The following is a 16,068-nucleotide window of genomic DNA, read 5'->3' as shown; positions in this document are numbered from 1 at the left end:
TATTATTATTATTATTATTGTGTATTTTGTAAAAGTAGTCGTGTATAAATACTATTGTAGAGGAGCGGAACCTTCGGCACTATAGATTGCAGTTCCCCGGTTACATTAGTGTGGACTCACTTCCTGTTTCCGCTCATACGTAATCTGGGAGAAGACGAGTGTGGATGGTGGTTCCTCCTCTAACACTCTACATGTACTTTACAGGTTAGTGCTTGGTTTAAAACAACTGTTAATGAAAGCTTTAGGCTTTGTATTACTTATAAGTCACTTTGTTTTGATAAGTTGTGCAACTTGTGATGTCAGTTTTATAGACTTTAACAGCGGTAGAGCCGAGCCGCCTCGCCACGGTAGTATCGCGATATTTAGTGTAATTCCCGCTATAGTTAAAGGTATTGTGGACGATGTTTAAAAAAAAGAAACGCCTTCTCCACATTTAAAAAAAAAAAAATAAATAAATAAATAACGCGCATGCGCAACACGCCTACGTGTGCGGGACAGCGTGCACGAGCCCCGTTTTCCTCGTGCACAGCTCTGTTTACAAGTTGGTGTGGACATCGGTTAGGGCTGGGCGATATGGCTTTAAAAAAAAATCTCCGATTTTTCCATACCAAACCCGATTTTTGATTTTAATCGATTAATTTTTTTCTATTTAAAAACAAACTACAACTGACAAAGAAATTGCTCAAAACAAATGTGCTCTTTATTTTGTTCTGATTTTCCTTTATGCAGTTTAATCTACATTTCCCCTTGGGGCAACAGGAAACAAGCCTTAAAACATGCTTGTAAACGACATAGCAGGCCCTGCCATTGGAAAGAGTGAAAATGCAGCTTATCAGTTTTCTAATAACTTCACGTACAATGACACAATGCACCTTCAAAATAACTTAGAATATAAATAAAATTGTGTGTCCCTTTTTGGTCAAATAAATGTAGCAAAAATGACTAAATTAGAATACAAAAACAGCAGTTGTATTCATAAAGTGCAAACAAAACTATAAACAGTTTTCCTGAATCCCTGAAATTGTAAACAAAATAAAAAATCACCATCCATTACTTTAGTTTCATTCTTCATTTATGCATTTTTAGCCAGGAAGACAAGCCTGTCTACTACCTCTGGCTTGAGGCATGCCCGGTTACATGTAACAATGCCCCCTCCCACACTGAAAAGCCTCTCTGATGGGGCACTTGTTGCAGGGACAGACAAGTATTTTTTGGCCAGATTACTGAGCCTTGGGAAGTTTGGTTCGTGACTCTTCCACCACAGAAGTGGTTCAGTGTCTGGGTCTACCTCAGGGGTCAGTAGGTAGGTTGCCAGTTCTGTCTCTACTTTCAGTGCCTCTGATTGGTGAGAAGATGGCTCTGGTTCTGGCACTTTCTTCTTGAAGAAAGCAGCTAAAGCCATTTTCTTATTGGGTGGAGACTGTGCTTCTCTTTGGCACACATGCACAGCAGGACCAGGCTGCTGTGGTTTGATTTTCTCAGCAGGCAGAGACATCAGCTCAGTGACGGCTCTTTTCTTGACCTGTTCCACCTTGTCTGGGTCAATGTAGGTGGTACGGAACCTGGGGTCCATCAGTGAGGACATATCCAAAAGTTCATTCTTCACAGGGTCACTGTATTTGTCATCAAGGTACCGCATAATGTTTATTTTTATTGTCTTAGTGAGTTCAGTGTCCTCCTCCACTGGCTGTAGGAGATTTGTTTTGAACAAATGCAGCACCGGTTTAATGTAGGAGACACTGACATAAGCCTCCCCGGACAGGGCGTCTGTAAATTCTTGGAGTGGTTTGACAGCTTTATTTACAGACTCTAAAACCTCAATATCTTGCCAAGTGGGCACAAGATGACGGCTTTTCTTGTCGGACCCCAGGACACGAACTATGGCCTTCTCCTGTTCAAGAAACCTCTCAATCATTTTTTGACGTGAGCCCCATCTTGTCGGGGACTCTGTTACCAGCTGATGAGTGGGTAGACCAAGCTCAGCCTGTACTTCACCCATCTCTCTTCTTTTTATCCAACTATAGGAAAAGGCAGCAACTGCCTTTTTACAAACTCCAATGGCACGATCGATTCGCGGGTCCTTCACACCATTCTCTGTATAATAAAGAAAGAAAGAAAACACAGCATTGTCAAAACAAGTCTTTTTCACATTTCCACATTCTTAATGCACACTGAAGGCGTACCCACACACGTGGACACACACACACATACACACCATTATGATTAATTTTTTATTTCATAAAATTGCATTAACCCTTTAATGCATAGTGTCCACTAGTGTCCACCTAAAGGCTGTTTTCCAGTATCTGCATGGGTCAGGATGGTAAATTAGCAAATTAACCACTTCACTGGACATTAGTGAGTCATTCAATACACTGCCCACTCACTGAAAAGTAGATAGTTTAAAATCTAATATATCAGGACAGGAAAACCAGGAAAAGAAAATTATGCAGCAATATTTTTAAAGGATTTTATAATAAAAAGCTAGGAGAACATGCCATTTTATTCATATTTTCATAAAATAGATGAAGCTAGATAAATAAAATAAAAAGTCCAATAATAGTGAAAATAAACAAAAGCATAACTGTACATATGTCTTTAGGAGTAAAATGTTGAATAATTCATTCATCAGAGAATGCATTAATTGAGCTGTTCTGATCATGTATGTAAAAAAAACAAACATCATTTGAATGCATAGCCATTAGACTCTTACCTATTGCATTGTGCAGTTTATGTCCAAAGCATTGGAGGTTGGGCCACTCGTTGACTCTCAGAGCTTTTATGATGTTGGTGCCGCTGTCTGTTGTCATACAGGTGAGTCGTTTTTCATCAAGGTTCCAGGAGCTCAGTGCATCTTTTAGCCCGTGCGCAATTGTTTCACCTTTATGGTCCTCGGGAAAGTAGGCTGTTTGAAGGCAGACGCTTCGCAGAGTCCAGTTGTCAATAAAATGCACCGTCAAACTCATATAGGGCTGCATCGTTCGACTGGACCACAGGTCCGTTGTGGCGGAGTAAAACGACACCCCCTCCAGCTCTCTAGCGATCTTTTCACGAGTACTGTTGTACAGGCGAGGCAATGCAACTTCGGCAAAATATTTGCGGCTTGGTAGCGCATACCTGGGGTCGACAACTTTTAGCATGCTAATAAACCACGGCTTTTCCACTGTGTATATGGGTACCATACCTCCTGCAATATATTTCGCCACTGCATCTGTGATTGCTTTCCACCGGGGCCCTTTCTTGTCATAGGGGATACAGTTCGAAAAACTTTCCAAGACTGTAGTTTGTTTTTTAGCGGGCTTGTTTGAACTGCGGTCTTGTTCGTTTCGTTGAGAGGCACATACCTCCCACTCGGCTGCATGCTTCTGTTTAAGATGCTGGAACAAGTTTGTAGTGCTGCTACCTTTGGTAGCAATAGCTTTTAAGCACACTTTGCAATGTGGCGTTATTTGTTCTGCGTCTGACACTGAAAACGCGAACCAATTCCAAACAACGGATGTAACTGTGCCTTTCTTTTGAACGAGCTCTTCCCTGTTCACGGCCATGATGTCTGTGTAGCTGTAAGGAAAAGGCGGGGGGGCTGATCCCACTCTTAACTACGGAAGCCCAAGGGGAGCGTCGGTCGCGGAAGTTAAAGAGAAAATCGATTTTCATTAAAAAGAAATCCCCCTAAACGTTAAATTCGACTTAATAGATAAAATCGATATATCGCCCAGCCTTAGTTAACGACTTATCTTTTAATATAACCCTTAGTAAGATAATGTACTTTCATGTGATTAACTGAATTTATAATGTTCATGTTTTAAAAAAAAATATTTGAACAGATATGGACAAATCAACACGAAGGGGAAAGAACCCAAGATTTATTAATTGTAAGATTATTATACGTTAATATTACCTTGTTCTGATTACATTTTCCTGCATGGTGAAACACATTTATTAGCTCTTATTAGGGGTGGGCGATATGGGAAAAACATCATATCACGATTTTTTATTTGTAAAATCACGATCACGATTTTTTTAATTCAAATGATGAAGACTATTTTAAAGTTATTTACTAATAAAACAACATAATTCACCTACTTAAAACTGTCGCCCTAAATAAGAAAAAATGAATAAAAGATCATTTAAGACACAGTCATTTTCTAATAATTTTTAAAAATGTATGTAAGTTATTTATCAAACTGGTTCCAAGTACAATTAACATCAAACAAAAAGGCTGACAAGTTATTTTAGTCTCAGTCTTTTTACTTTGTTTAACTAAAGTGGTGTAGCATTAGCATCACTTGCTACATAACAAGGCATCATATCAGTCTAGTGATTTGTTTGTTATTGAGTAACTCACTCATATTAATAAAATCCTACTTTAAACAGTGTTTGAACGCCTCATTTCACACAGTTTATACAATCATATCCTTTATAAGATAAAACGTTACTGCTTTGGTTACATTAGGCCTGGGTGATATTACAGAGCGTACTTCTGACCTGTTTAAGCACTTAATAATTCTTTGGTGTCTGTAATGCTGACATGCTGACTAGTAGTGGTGCAACGGATCAAAAAACGAACGGTTCTGATCGTATCACGGTTTTGAGTCACGGATCAGATCATTTTTCTGATCAGCAGAAAAAACAGAAAAAGACCAGACAAATAACTTTACTCTCTATTTATTTAGTAGAACACTTAGTGCAACATTTCTCTGCTCATTAAATACAAACAACATTTAACTTGAGGTGTCAATCCAATGCTTAAATAACATTTTTAAACATATAAAGTGTAATATAAGGCATGATACATCATCTTTTAAACAGGTAATTACCTGTTTAAAAACTAGTCTATGTCCACATCATCAAAAAAAGCAGATCTGAGTTTATAATTTAAATTTCCTACAATAGTCAAGGATGGCCATCTGGACTAGAGCTAATATTTATTTAATAAGAGCTTTAAAGGACATGGATGGAGACATGACGACATTCATACAGACTTATTACGCACACAGAACTGTTCCTTTCTCGGCCTCCCTCTGTGTGTGTGTCTCTCTGTCTTCAACTCTCACACAATCACACACAGATACACAGCCAGGAGCGTGAACCACACATGCGTGGGTACGGTCGCTCTGTCACATGCGCGCACACACACACGGACGTCGCAAATGGAACAGGCTTCATCGAAGCATTACTAATAATGATTTAAAAATAATAATAATTAAAGCAGCCAGCGGCGTCATTAGGTCCGATGAAGCGTCCGGGGGCGGTAACCCACGATCACGTATACTACTGTTGGGGATTTGGGAATTGGCCTGGAGTTGTAAGCGTTTTCGTATAACGGCGTAGTTATGGCGAAAGATTTTCCTGTGTCATGATAGGCCCCTCCCACTTTTCACAGCCTGCTCTATTTGCCATAGCAATGTGCTTCCATCTAATAAGATTCATCCTACAGTGTTTTGAAGTCAACACGACATGTCGTCTTTCCGCTGGAGCTGCTGGCGTAGGACGGCCCAAGAAGCGGCGCCCTCTGAGAGCGCAAGACATTGTGGGTGTTTTTGGTTAGCGTTTGTTGTTTGGGGTCGTACGGTCATCATGTGTATCAAATATGAAGCACTTTGAACTTTGCATTCTGGAGTTGCAAGCGTTTTCGTATAACGGCGTAGTTATAGCGAAGGATTTTCCTGTCATAATAGGCCCCTCCCACTTTTCACAGCCTGCTCTATTTGCCATAGCAATGTGCTTCCATCTAATAAGATTCATCCTACAGTGTTTTGAAGTCAACACGACATATCGTCTGTCCGCTACAGCTGCTCGTGTAGGACGACCACAGAAGCGGCGCCCTCTGAGAACGCAAGGCATTGTGGGTAAATTGGTTATCTTTTGTTGTTTAGCTCTGGACAGTGATCGTGTGTATCAAATATGAAGCAGTTTGAACTTTGCACTCTAGAGTTATAGGCGTTTTCGTATAATGGCGTAGTTATGGCGAGGGATTTTCGTGTGTCATTATAGGCCCCTCCCACTGGCCAAGATGGGTAATTTGGTCATCGAGCGTGGTTTATGGATGGACAATCATCGTGTGTATCAAATATGAAGCAGTTTGAACTTTGCATTGAAGCGTTATAAGCATTTTCCTATTATAGCGTGCTGATGGCGAAGGATTCTCCCGTGTCATTATAGGCCCCTCCCACTGATCACAGCCTTTTTTTTCTTCCATAGCAATTTTCTACCCTCTGTGTAGGTTAATCCTACAGTGTTTTGAAGTCAACACGACATATCGTCTGTCCGCTACAGCTGCTCGTGTAGGACGACCACAGAAGCGGCGCCCTCTGAGAACGCAAGGCATTATGGGTAAATTGGTTCTCGAGTTTTGTTTATGGCTGTACGGTCATCATGTGTATCAATTATGAAGCAGTTTGAACTTTGCACTCTAGAGTTATAAGCTTTTTCGTATAACGGCGTAGTTATGGCGAGGGATTTTCCTGTGTCATGATAGGCCCCTCCCACTTTTCACAGCCTGCTCTATTTGCCATAGCAATGTGCTTCCATCTAATAAGATTCATCCTACAGTGTTTTGAAGTCAACACGACATGTCGTCTTGCCGCTAGAGCTGCTGGCGTAGGACGACCATAGAAGCGGCGCCCTCTGAGAACGCAAGGCATTGTGGGTAAATTGGTTATCGTTTGTTGTTTAGCTCTGGACAGTGATCGTGTGTATCAAATATGAAGCACTTTGAACTTTGCATTCTGGAGTTGCAAGCGTTTTCGTATAACGGCGTAGTTATGGCGAAGGATTTTCCTGTGTCATGATAGGCTCCTCCCACTTTTCACAGCCTGCTCTATTTGCCATAGCAATGTGCTTCCATCTAATAAGATTCATCCTACAGTGTTTTGAAGTCAACACGACATGTCGTCTGTCCGCTACAGCTGCTCGTGTTGGACGACCACAGAAGCGGTGCCCTCTGAGAACGCAAGGCATTATGGGTAAATTGGTTCTCGAGTTTTGTTTATGGCTGTACGGTCATCATGTGTATCAAATATGAAGCAGTTTGAACTTTGCATTCTAGAGTTATAAGCTTTTTCGTATAACGGCGTAGTTATGGCGAGGGATTTTCCTGTGTCATGATAGGCCCCTCCCACTTTTCACAGCCTGCTCTATTTGCCATAGCAATGTGTTTCCATCTAATAAGATTCATCCTACAGTGTTTTGAAGTCAACACGACATGTCGTCTTTCTGCCAGAGCTGCTGGCGTAGGACGGCCCAAGAAGCGGCGCCCTCTGAGAGCGCAAAGCATTGTGGGTGTTTTTGGTTATCGTTTGTTGTTTGGGGTTGTACGGTCATCATGTGTATCAAATATGAAGCACTTTGAACTTTGCATTCTGGAGTTGTAAGCGTTTTCGTATAACGGCGTAGTTATGGCGAGGGATTTTTGTGTGTCATTATAGGCCCCTCCCACTGGCCATGATGGGTAATTTTGTCATCGAGCGTTGTTCATGGATGGACAATCATCGTGTGTATCAAATATGACTCGCCACCGGTAAGTGAAAATCTATTTTCAAAGGACCCGGTGCGCACCGGGCACGAGCACATACGACGGCCTTTAGTAAACATGATTGACAATTAGGAGGACCAATAGTCTTGATGATCCACCCGGAAGCTAAACATCGTCTACAATACCTTTAATATATATAGCTAGAGGCACCGAAGGGTAACTGAATTTTACACTATTTACATAGAAACCTATAGCACATTAAAGCTGCAGTATGTGTAAATTTCTGGTATTACAATCAGTCATCTGGAAATGTAATAAGCAGTAATTACATATGGTTTTGGATAACAAAAGATGAACAAATATAGAATTGCATTCTATTTTGACTTAATTTGTCATTGTTTGTACTGGACATTGAAATGTATTGTAAATGAGCTTCAATTAGAATTAATATACACAATCTGGTAAAAGACAAGAGTGCTGTGTGGTTCCTACTCTTAAACTCTACATGTACTTTCCAGTGTTTTGCAGACATTCTCTTTGTTAACGTGGTCACCGACCGGGACTCGTAACATAGGCAGGACCCTAAAAGCTCATCCTGTACATTGCTTTGGTTAAAGACTTATCTTTTAATATAACCCTTAGTAAGATAATGTACTTTCATGTGATTAACTGAATTTATAATGTTCATGTTTTTAAAAAAATATTTGAACAGATATGGACAAATCAACATGAAGGGGAAAAAACCCAAGATTTATTAATTGTAAGATTATTATACGTTAATATTACCTTGTTCTGATTACATTTTCCTGCATGGTGAAATACATTTATTAGCTCTTATTAGGGGTGGGCAATATGGGAAAAACATCATATCACGATTTTTTATTTGTAAAATCACGATCATGATTTTTTTAATTCAAATCATTAAGACTATTTTAAAGTTATTTACCAATAAAACAAATTAATTCACCTACTTAAAACTGTCGCCCTAAATAAGAAAAAATGAATAAAAGATTATTTAAGACACAGTCATTTTCTAATAATTTTTAAAAATGTATGTAAGTTATTTATCAAACTGGTTCCAAGTACAATTAACATCAAACAAAAAGGCTGACATGTTATTTTAGTCTCAGTCTTTTTACTTTGTTTAACTAAAGTGGTGTAGCATTAGCATCACTTGCTACATAACAAGGCATCATATCAGTCTAGTGATTTGTTTGTTATTGAGTAACACACTCATTATAATAAAATCCTACTTTAAACAGTGTTTAAACGCCTCATTTCACACAGTTTATACAATCATATCCTTTATAAGATACAGAGCGTATTTCTGACCTGTTTAAGCACTTAATAATTCTTTGGTGTCTGTAATGCTGACATGCTGACTAGTAGTGGTGCAACGGATCAAAAAACGAACGGTTCTGTAGTGGTGCAACGGATCAAAAAACTAACGGTTCTGATCGTATCACGGTTTTGATTCACAGATCGGATCATTTTTCTGATCAGCAGAAAAAACAGAAAAAGACCAGACGAATAACTTTACTCTCCATTTATTTAGTAGAACACTTAGTGCAACATTTCTCTGCTCATTAAATACAAACAACATTTAACTTGAGGTGTCAATCCAATGCTTAAATAACATTTTTAATCATATAAAGTGTAATATAAGGCATGATACATCATCCTTTAAACAGATAATTACCTGTAATTACATACACATAAATGTATAGTAATTACAGGTAATTACCTGTAATTACATACACATAAATGTATGGAGAAAAAAAAAAACTAGTTATGACACCTTCTTTTTTAAACATGGAGAGTGAATTAAAAACTAGTCTATGTCCACATCATCAAAAAGAATGAAAGAAGAAAAAAAAGCAGATCTGAGTTTATAATTTAAATTTCCTACAATAGTCAAGGATGGCCATCTGGACTAGAGCTAATATTTATTTAATAAGAGCTTTAAAAGACATGGATGGAGACATGACGACATTCATACAGACTTATTACGCACACAGAACTGTTCCTTTCTCTGCCTCCCTCTGTGTGTGTGTCTCTCTCTTCAACTCTCACACAATCACACACAGATACACAGCCAGGAGCGTGAACCACACATGTGTGGGTACGGTCGCTCTGTCACGTGCACGCGAGCACACACACACACACACACACACACGGACGTTGCAAATGGAACAGGCTTCATCGAGGCATTACTAATAATGATTTTAAAAAAAAATATTTCTTCCGTCAACCAATCCGTGGACCACGTGCGTGCCGAACCGTGGAGAGCGATCCGTGTCGATCATGGATCAATGATGATCCGTTGCACCACTATTGACTAGCAAATGGTGTGATTTGGCAGAGAAAAACCTTTGGATGTGCTGTGTATTGACCACAGACGGCACCGCAAGGGTTAAAATGTGAACTACAGACGGTTCTACAATCTCCGTGATTTGGGAGATCGTCATGTTTTAATCCTTAACTACGGTGGCTGGGAAGTGTCAGGTGAATGCATTTACAGAAACGAACACAAATGCAAACAGGTCACAACACAAATGCAAACAGGTCACAACACAAATGCAAACCGGCCACAACGGAAGTGTTTCTGACGGACCGGTTTCAATGTCTTCTTCTTGTTCTTCTCTGTTCTGGTGGGTTAAAAACATCCACCAGAAACGTGTCCGTCTGTAATACCGGTCCGTCGGAAACACTTCCGTTGTGGCCATTTTGCATTCGTGTTGTGACCTTTTTGAGTTTGTGTTCATTTCTTTAAATGCATTCACCTGACACTTCCCGGCCACCGGGTTTCTGCAACTATAAGTTCCTGGACAGGAGTCCAAAGTAATATTTATCCATCATATTGGCTCTCATTATGATGAAATCACTTTTTATCAATAATTTACAGTTTCTTAAAAAACAGAACATCTTTCTGTGTCTTTTTAAGAGATATACAGTATTTGTTGTGTGGATGGGAAGTAGCAGGTTCTAGACCAGAAATGAGGGTATTTTATATTGACTGTTTTCTGTTTCCATCTTAACATATAATGTCTATGTTTCCACAGGAGAATCAACAGAAGTGTAAATGACATGGATGGCAGCACTGCACAACAACAGGTCAGTGTAGCTGCTCTCCACATATTTTAACAACTGTACTGGCTGCACAACATGCTATATTAGCCAATCATACACAATAATGCTTTGGTCATTTTTTAATCCTTCACTTTCATAAAAACACAATCCTAATATCACACAGTGGTAAATGAAGTAAAATACACTTAATATGATGCTACTGATGACTTTTGTGTGTCTTGTTGCTGAAATGTGATATAAATAACCTTGTCTTACGTTGCCTAAATATAAATCCTTCATTTAAAACCTGACTCACTGATCATGTGACAGTACATTTATCTCCCTGGTCCAGTATAAGAATTCATATCAACAGTCAGACGACAACTATAATGTAACAGTAATGATTTCATCTCCTTCCTAAAATCACCAGTTCTACAGATCAGTAAATGAACAATTATCAGTTGTATAATGATCCATGCATGCTTTAGAAAAGAAGGTACCACATACAATCATCACCATCAATCTATGATCAGCTGAATCTATACACATGATCAGTGTGAGTGAGTGAGTGATGTCAGTGTTTCTAAGGTGAGTGTGATATGATGAGTGAGTGAGTGAAGGACAATTGTTATTTGTTCATCTGTCTTTGTGAGTGGATCATTTCTCAATGACTGGTGTTGAAATCATTGATGTCTCATGTTATTTTATTTTTCTATTGAGATCATAACCATTGAGGCCATCTTATGTCATTATATTCCTATGGAAATATTTGATCATCTTTAAAGTTAAGAAGCACATCAACATGCTGATGAATAGTTGACTTATAACTAGCGTACCGTAGTTTAATGAGATTTGCAAAATGTTTTAATGTTTTAGTGTCAATATTAAGTTTTCAAACAGTGGCTGAAATAACAGGTCATTTATTTTATATCATTTTAAAAGACGTAAGCAAAGCATAACAACAGGTTACATGTATTTTATTTTATTTTTATTTTGCAGAAATTCTGAATTCTTGAATTAACTTAACAGTAGCATAACTTAACATCTGCATTGTTTCACCTCATGAATTAAATTCAGAGGGTCCAGCTCTGATAGTGGGGTCTCCTAACCCTCTTCCCCTGGTCAGGGGTCTGTAACCTTTACTCTACAAGGAACCATTTAACCTCATCTCACCTGGATTAAAGTCCTCCTGGAGCCATAAATACCTTCTCTATGAAGACAATACAGTGTATTACATTATATACAGTTAACATTATATAGAATAATGTTTGATTAAATTTGACTTGATTTTTTTATTGATCATGTAAATAGAAACCTAAGAACAGCTTAAAATAAAATAAATCAACATCAAGAAATAAAACAGTATCTTGCATCTTCAAATTCTTACACATCTCAGTTTACATGAACATAGAGCTCGGCCATTTTGCCTAAAAAAAATCTCTTTTTAAAAAGAAAAATTCAAGTTTCGATTTGATTTTCAATATTTTTTTAATGCACTTTAAAATGAGTGCAGACATCAGATTTATTGTCAAAAGTGCAACTTTATTTCTGTGATTGTCCTCAAGAGTTAAAATGCATAGAATAATCTCAAAATAAAAGTAAATAAGGCTGTTATTCAACAATTTCAAACTTTAATCCAGGTTTAAGCAAAAGTGCAACAACAACTTCACAGTAGCTTAAATTTTCTGATTAAGAAATCATATAACTACATATTCTATAACATTACAGTTAAAAAAATAATAAACTCTGCCCTTATCATCTCAGCATAGTGTGAATAAAAAATTGAACATGCCTGTGGCACACACACACATATAGCCTACTCAATGGGTAAACAAATGTAAACAAAGAGGAGGCGGGCTCACATCGGAACGCGAAAAAGTAAAAAAAAAACTGTGGGGAAAAAAAATAATAAAAAAAATAAATATATAAATAATAATTGAAACTCAAATTTTCTAATTAAAAATTGTTTTTATCTACAAATTTGATTAATCGATTAAATCGTTTTTTTTTGCCCAGCCCTAGTCTGTAGGTGTTGCAGGAGGTGAAGTAGGAAGGTGCTGAGTCATTGCACAACTTGATTTATTTTAGTTTAACAAATTGTTATATCATGATTTTATTTGTCATTAATCATTAATAGCCTCTGTAAAAAATAACTATTTATTTCAATAGTTTTTTTTAAAGCTATAAGGAGCCATTGCATAGAGTCAAAGAGCCACATTAGGCTCCAGAGCCACAGGTTGCAGACCCCTGTCCTGAGAGAACCACAGCTGAACATCTGGCCTGGCTTTTACTTCATCACTCGAGCTGTTGGTAAAAGCAAAGTCAAATCAAAGACCCGCCCACAGCAAGGGATGTGGGCGGGTCATTCTGTCCAGGCTGACGAGTTGATAGCTGATCACACAATTCCTGCTTGTAGTCACTATGTATTAGCAGGCTTGGGGAGTAACGGATTACAAGTAACAGTGTTACGTAACCAGGATACAAAAACATGTAACTGTAATCTGTGACAGTATATTAAAAAATGTGTAATCAGATTACATGTTTTTTTTTTATAAAAACTGGGATTATTTTGAGGGATTACATTTTAAAAGCAAGCAGAATATGCATCAGTGCATCAACACACAGTGCACGTTCACTACAACAAAAGAACACGTAAAACAAGCTGTAACAATCTTGTGATGACGTAAACAGCGCGGACACCGTGCGCTTGTCTGGAAACAGACCAACGTGTCCGTGGACTCACAGAGCTGAAGAGTTTTCTAAACAGAGTTGATGGATCAGTACGTGTGTTTTATGTTTCTGTGTCACATCAACACTGTAGTACCGTGGGACCTCTACACAACAATCTGAAGCAGGGCACGTATGGTGTTATATTTGTGCCACAACTCTGCTGTCAGTGCACGTCTGAACTTTATCACGACTGTAAATGGTCCACGTTATAAAGATTATCTGTTGATTGGATTAAAAGTAAACCAGCGAGTTAAAGACATGTACACAGAGCTGTGTGTGCATCTAAAGAAATAAATATAACCAATAGAAGCTGATTTTTCATCAATAACTTTAATGCACTTTGTGTTTTAATTAGATAAAATATTTAATGTGACTCTTCTAACAGCTCAGTTATAGGCCTGTACAACATTATTTAATGTATGAGTGGGGTCAGGTTAAACTATTTTATTTTATATTGTGCATTGTTGGAATGTCTGTGCTAAATAAACATTTTCTTATTTTTAATTTATTTATTCTTTAAAGCATTAACATTAATTTATACAATTGCAATGTTTTAATTTTAGTGGTTAGTACTAGAGATGGGGGATAACGATAAAAATCACGATAAATAAAAACTATAAATAAAAAATTCACAACTTAGTGTAAACAGGTTCCTTACAAACACAAATATATGTGAATACATCACTAGACACGTTTAAAAAGGCTACAATAACTGCTGACTCAAACAGCTCATGAGCTGATATTTTATGGAATATATTTGTGCATGTGGATCACTATTAGTGTTACTGTATGTAATTCATTTATTTCCTCACTTGAAATAAAATTATTAAAAAAATCACATAATCACAAATAACTTCAATAGTGTTTTTACTGCTGATGAAATATAATTAAAAATATTGCGTTTCACAAGTTGGGATGAATTAATAGTGACATTAGTTAATATTTATTTCACACAACGTGTGACATGTTTAGCTTTTATTCTTCCATACAAGTGTTTAATCTGATCATAAACAAATCAATGGCTCTGTGGTTTTATGACAGTAAAAGATGTTTTTTTTTTTTACTTGGTCTATTAGTCCTTATATGGAGTGGTTAGCATTAACCCTGTCTGTGTGTCAGTGGGTTAGCTTAGCATAGTTAGCTTTAGTTGAGTTTCCAGTTCATAATCGTTGCTACAGGTTCATCTCTGTCCCTGTGTTTGTAGAACTTTGGGTGGATCTGATGGAGGAACTTAGACTGGTTCACTTTGTTGGATGGTTGTTTGGTTTTAACCCAGTAGTGGTCCATGATGTATCACTGCAAGGCAGCTTCTGGTAGCCGTGACAAACACCTCACACACACACAGACGGTGGTGTGTGGGCGGTGGCGGTGCACGTCAGAGCTTCCGTAAACAACGTTCCGCTCCAGAGAATAATAAGTTGTTGACAACAGTCACAGTTTTGGTCCGTGGAACATGTTTTTTTTTTGGGCATTCTTGGCTAAATTGAGGGACAAATGGCCCGTGGCCCTCGCTAATTTCTGAATTTATTGTTTATATCGAGGTATGACAAATTCTTACCGGTGAGAATGTTTCTCACGATAAATCATAAACGATAAAATAACGCACATTCCTACTTAGTACACATTCAGAGCCAGAAATGCAATGGGGGACTAATAATTTGCATAATTTCTTTTGGTGTTTCAGTTTCGGCCAAAAAATTTCATTTGGGTACATCCCTAATGGAAACTCCTACATCATGTTTCATCATTGATTTGACTTTGCTTTTATCGACAGCTTGAGTCATGAAGTAAAAACAATGTCAAAACGCAAATGGAAAAGACAAAGACAAAATGAAAAAAGCAAAATGGAAAAAGAATGACTTCATTTGTATATTTTTTCATTATTGATTCTCTTTATATTTCCACATGCATTTCCTTTTAATTTTGGCATTCCTGTGATTCCATAGAATCTAACCTTTTAATATGTCTTGCTGCCTGTAGATTAGTAGGAGGGCATGGGGAGGGACCACACCACAGCTCTGCCCAAAAGGTTTTGTGAGGATGTGATTATCACAGTTTTAAAGGCTTTTTAATGGAGGTCATAGTAACCTGTAGACAATAGTTGATGCTAAAGATAAACAATCAAACACACAAAGAACGTCTAACACCGTCATTCACTCACACTTCCCTGTGGGAACAGAATGTAAGACACTGTGACTCTTTCTTTGCTTATGCTCCGCCCATTCCCCAGCCTTCCAGCCAATCAACACTCAGAACACATGTAAACAAAACTCACATTGGCAGAGAAAGCTGCATATAAACATGATGCCTTCACGACCATGGGAAATTGTAATTGTTCCCTGTGCTCCAGCAGCAAATGATGAGAATGAGCCACAAAAATAAGTGAAAAATGAAGTTTTCTTGAACTTTACTGTTCACAGGAATTTAAAAGTATTTTCTTACATTTACCAAAGACCTGACTTATTACACTTTAAGACAATTCAGAATTCTTTTAATTTCTGGATGTTTGCGTTTATTTACAATTATTTATTTATTTTTATGGTTGTGTCTCTTATTATACAGTTAGATTTGTTGTGCAGCCACTGGAACATTAGAACAAAACCTTTGTGAGACTCAAAGGAATGAGAATGTGTTGAGTTTACAATGTGTCTGTTACCACTTTATTTACACAGCCTGTCTGTGCTTTGAATTGATTTAAGTCATTGCAGTTTTGGTGTGTGATCTGAGATATTAGATCATTAAGGATTAAAAACATGACGACGATCTCCCAAATCACAGAGATCTTAGAACCATCT

At 37.8% G+C, this 16,068-nt stretch overlaps 1 protein-coding gene across 1 annotated transcript; it reads right to left on the bottom strand.

Moving 5' to 3' along the window:
- Positions 1-1,059: 1,059 nt before the first annotated feature.
- On the bottom strand, positions 1,060-3,182 carry LOC114460744 (zinc finger BED domain-containing protein 1-like). Its single transcript, XM_028442653.1, has 2 exons — positions 2,714-3,182; positions 1,060-2,094 (listed from the first exon to the last, which is right to left on the bottom strand). The coding sequence occupies exons 1-2, from the start codon at positions 3,180-3,182 to the stop codon at positions 1,073-1,075; spliced, it is 1,491 nt and encodes a 496-aa protein (XP_028298454.1). The 3' UTR covers positions 1,060-1,072.
- Positions 3,183-16,068: the final 12,886 nt, after the last annotated feature.

This window comes from Gouania willdenowi, unplaced genomic scaffold, assembly GCF_900634775.1.
Source record: "Gouania willdenowi unplaced genomic scaffold, fGouWil2.1 scaffold_62_arrow_ctg1, whole genome shotgun sequence".
NCBI lineage: Eukaryota > Metazoa > Chordata > Actinopteri > Blenniiformes > Gobiesocidae > Gouania > Gouania willdenowi.
Note: the sequence above shows the minus strand (reverse complement) of the source record. Positions and strands in the feature narration are given on the sequence as shown.

What these genes read in the sequence shown, in the direction of transcription:
- LOC114460744 (XM_028442653.1), bottom strand. Translation starts at nt 3,182, where the DNA reads ATGGTACCCATATACACAGTGGAAAAGCCGTGGTTTATTAGCATGCTA. An exon ending in TAAACTGCACAATGCAATAG is followed by an intron (nt 2,095 to 2,713) that starts GTAAGAGTCTAA and finishes TTTATTATACAG; the next exon opens with AGAATGGTGTGAAGGACCCG.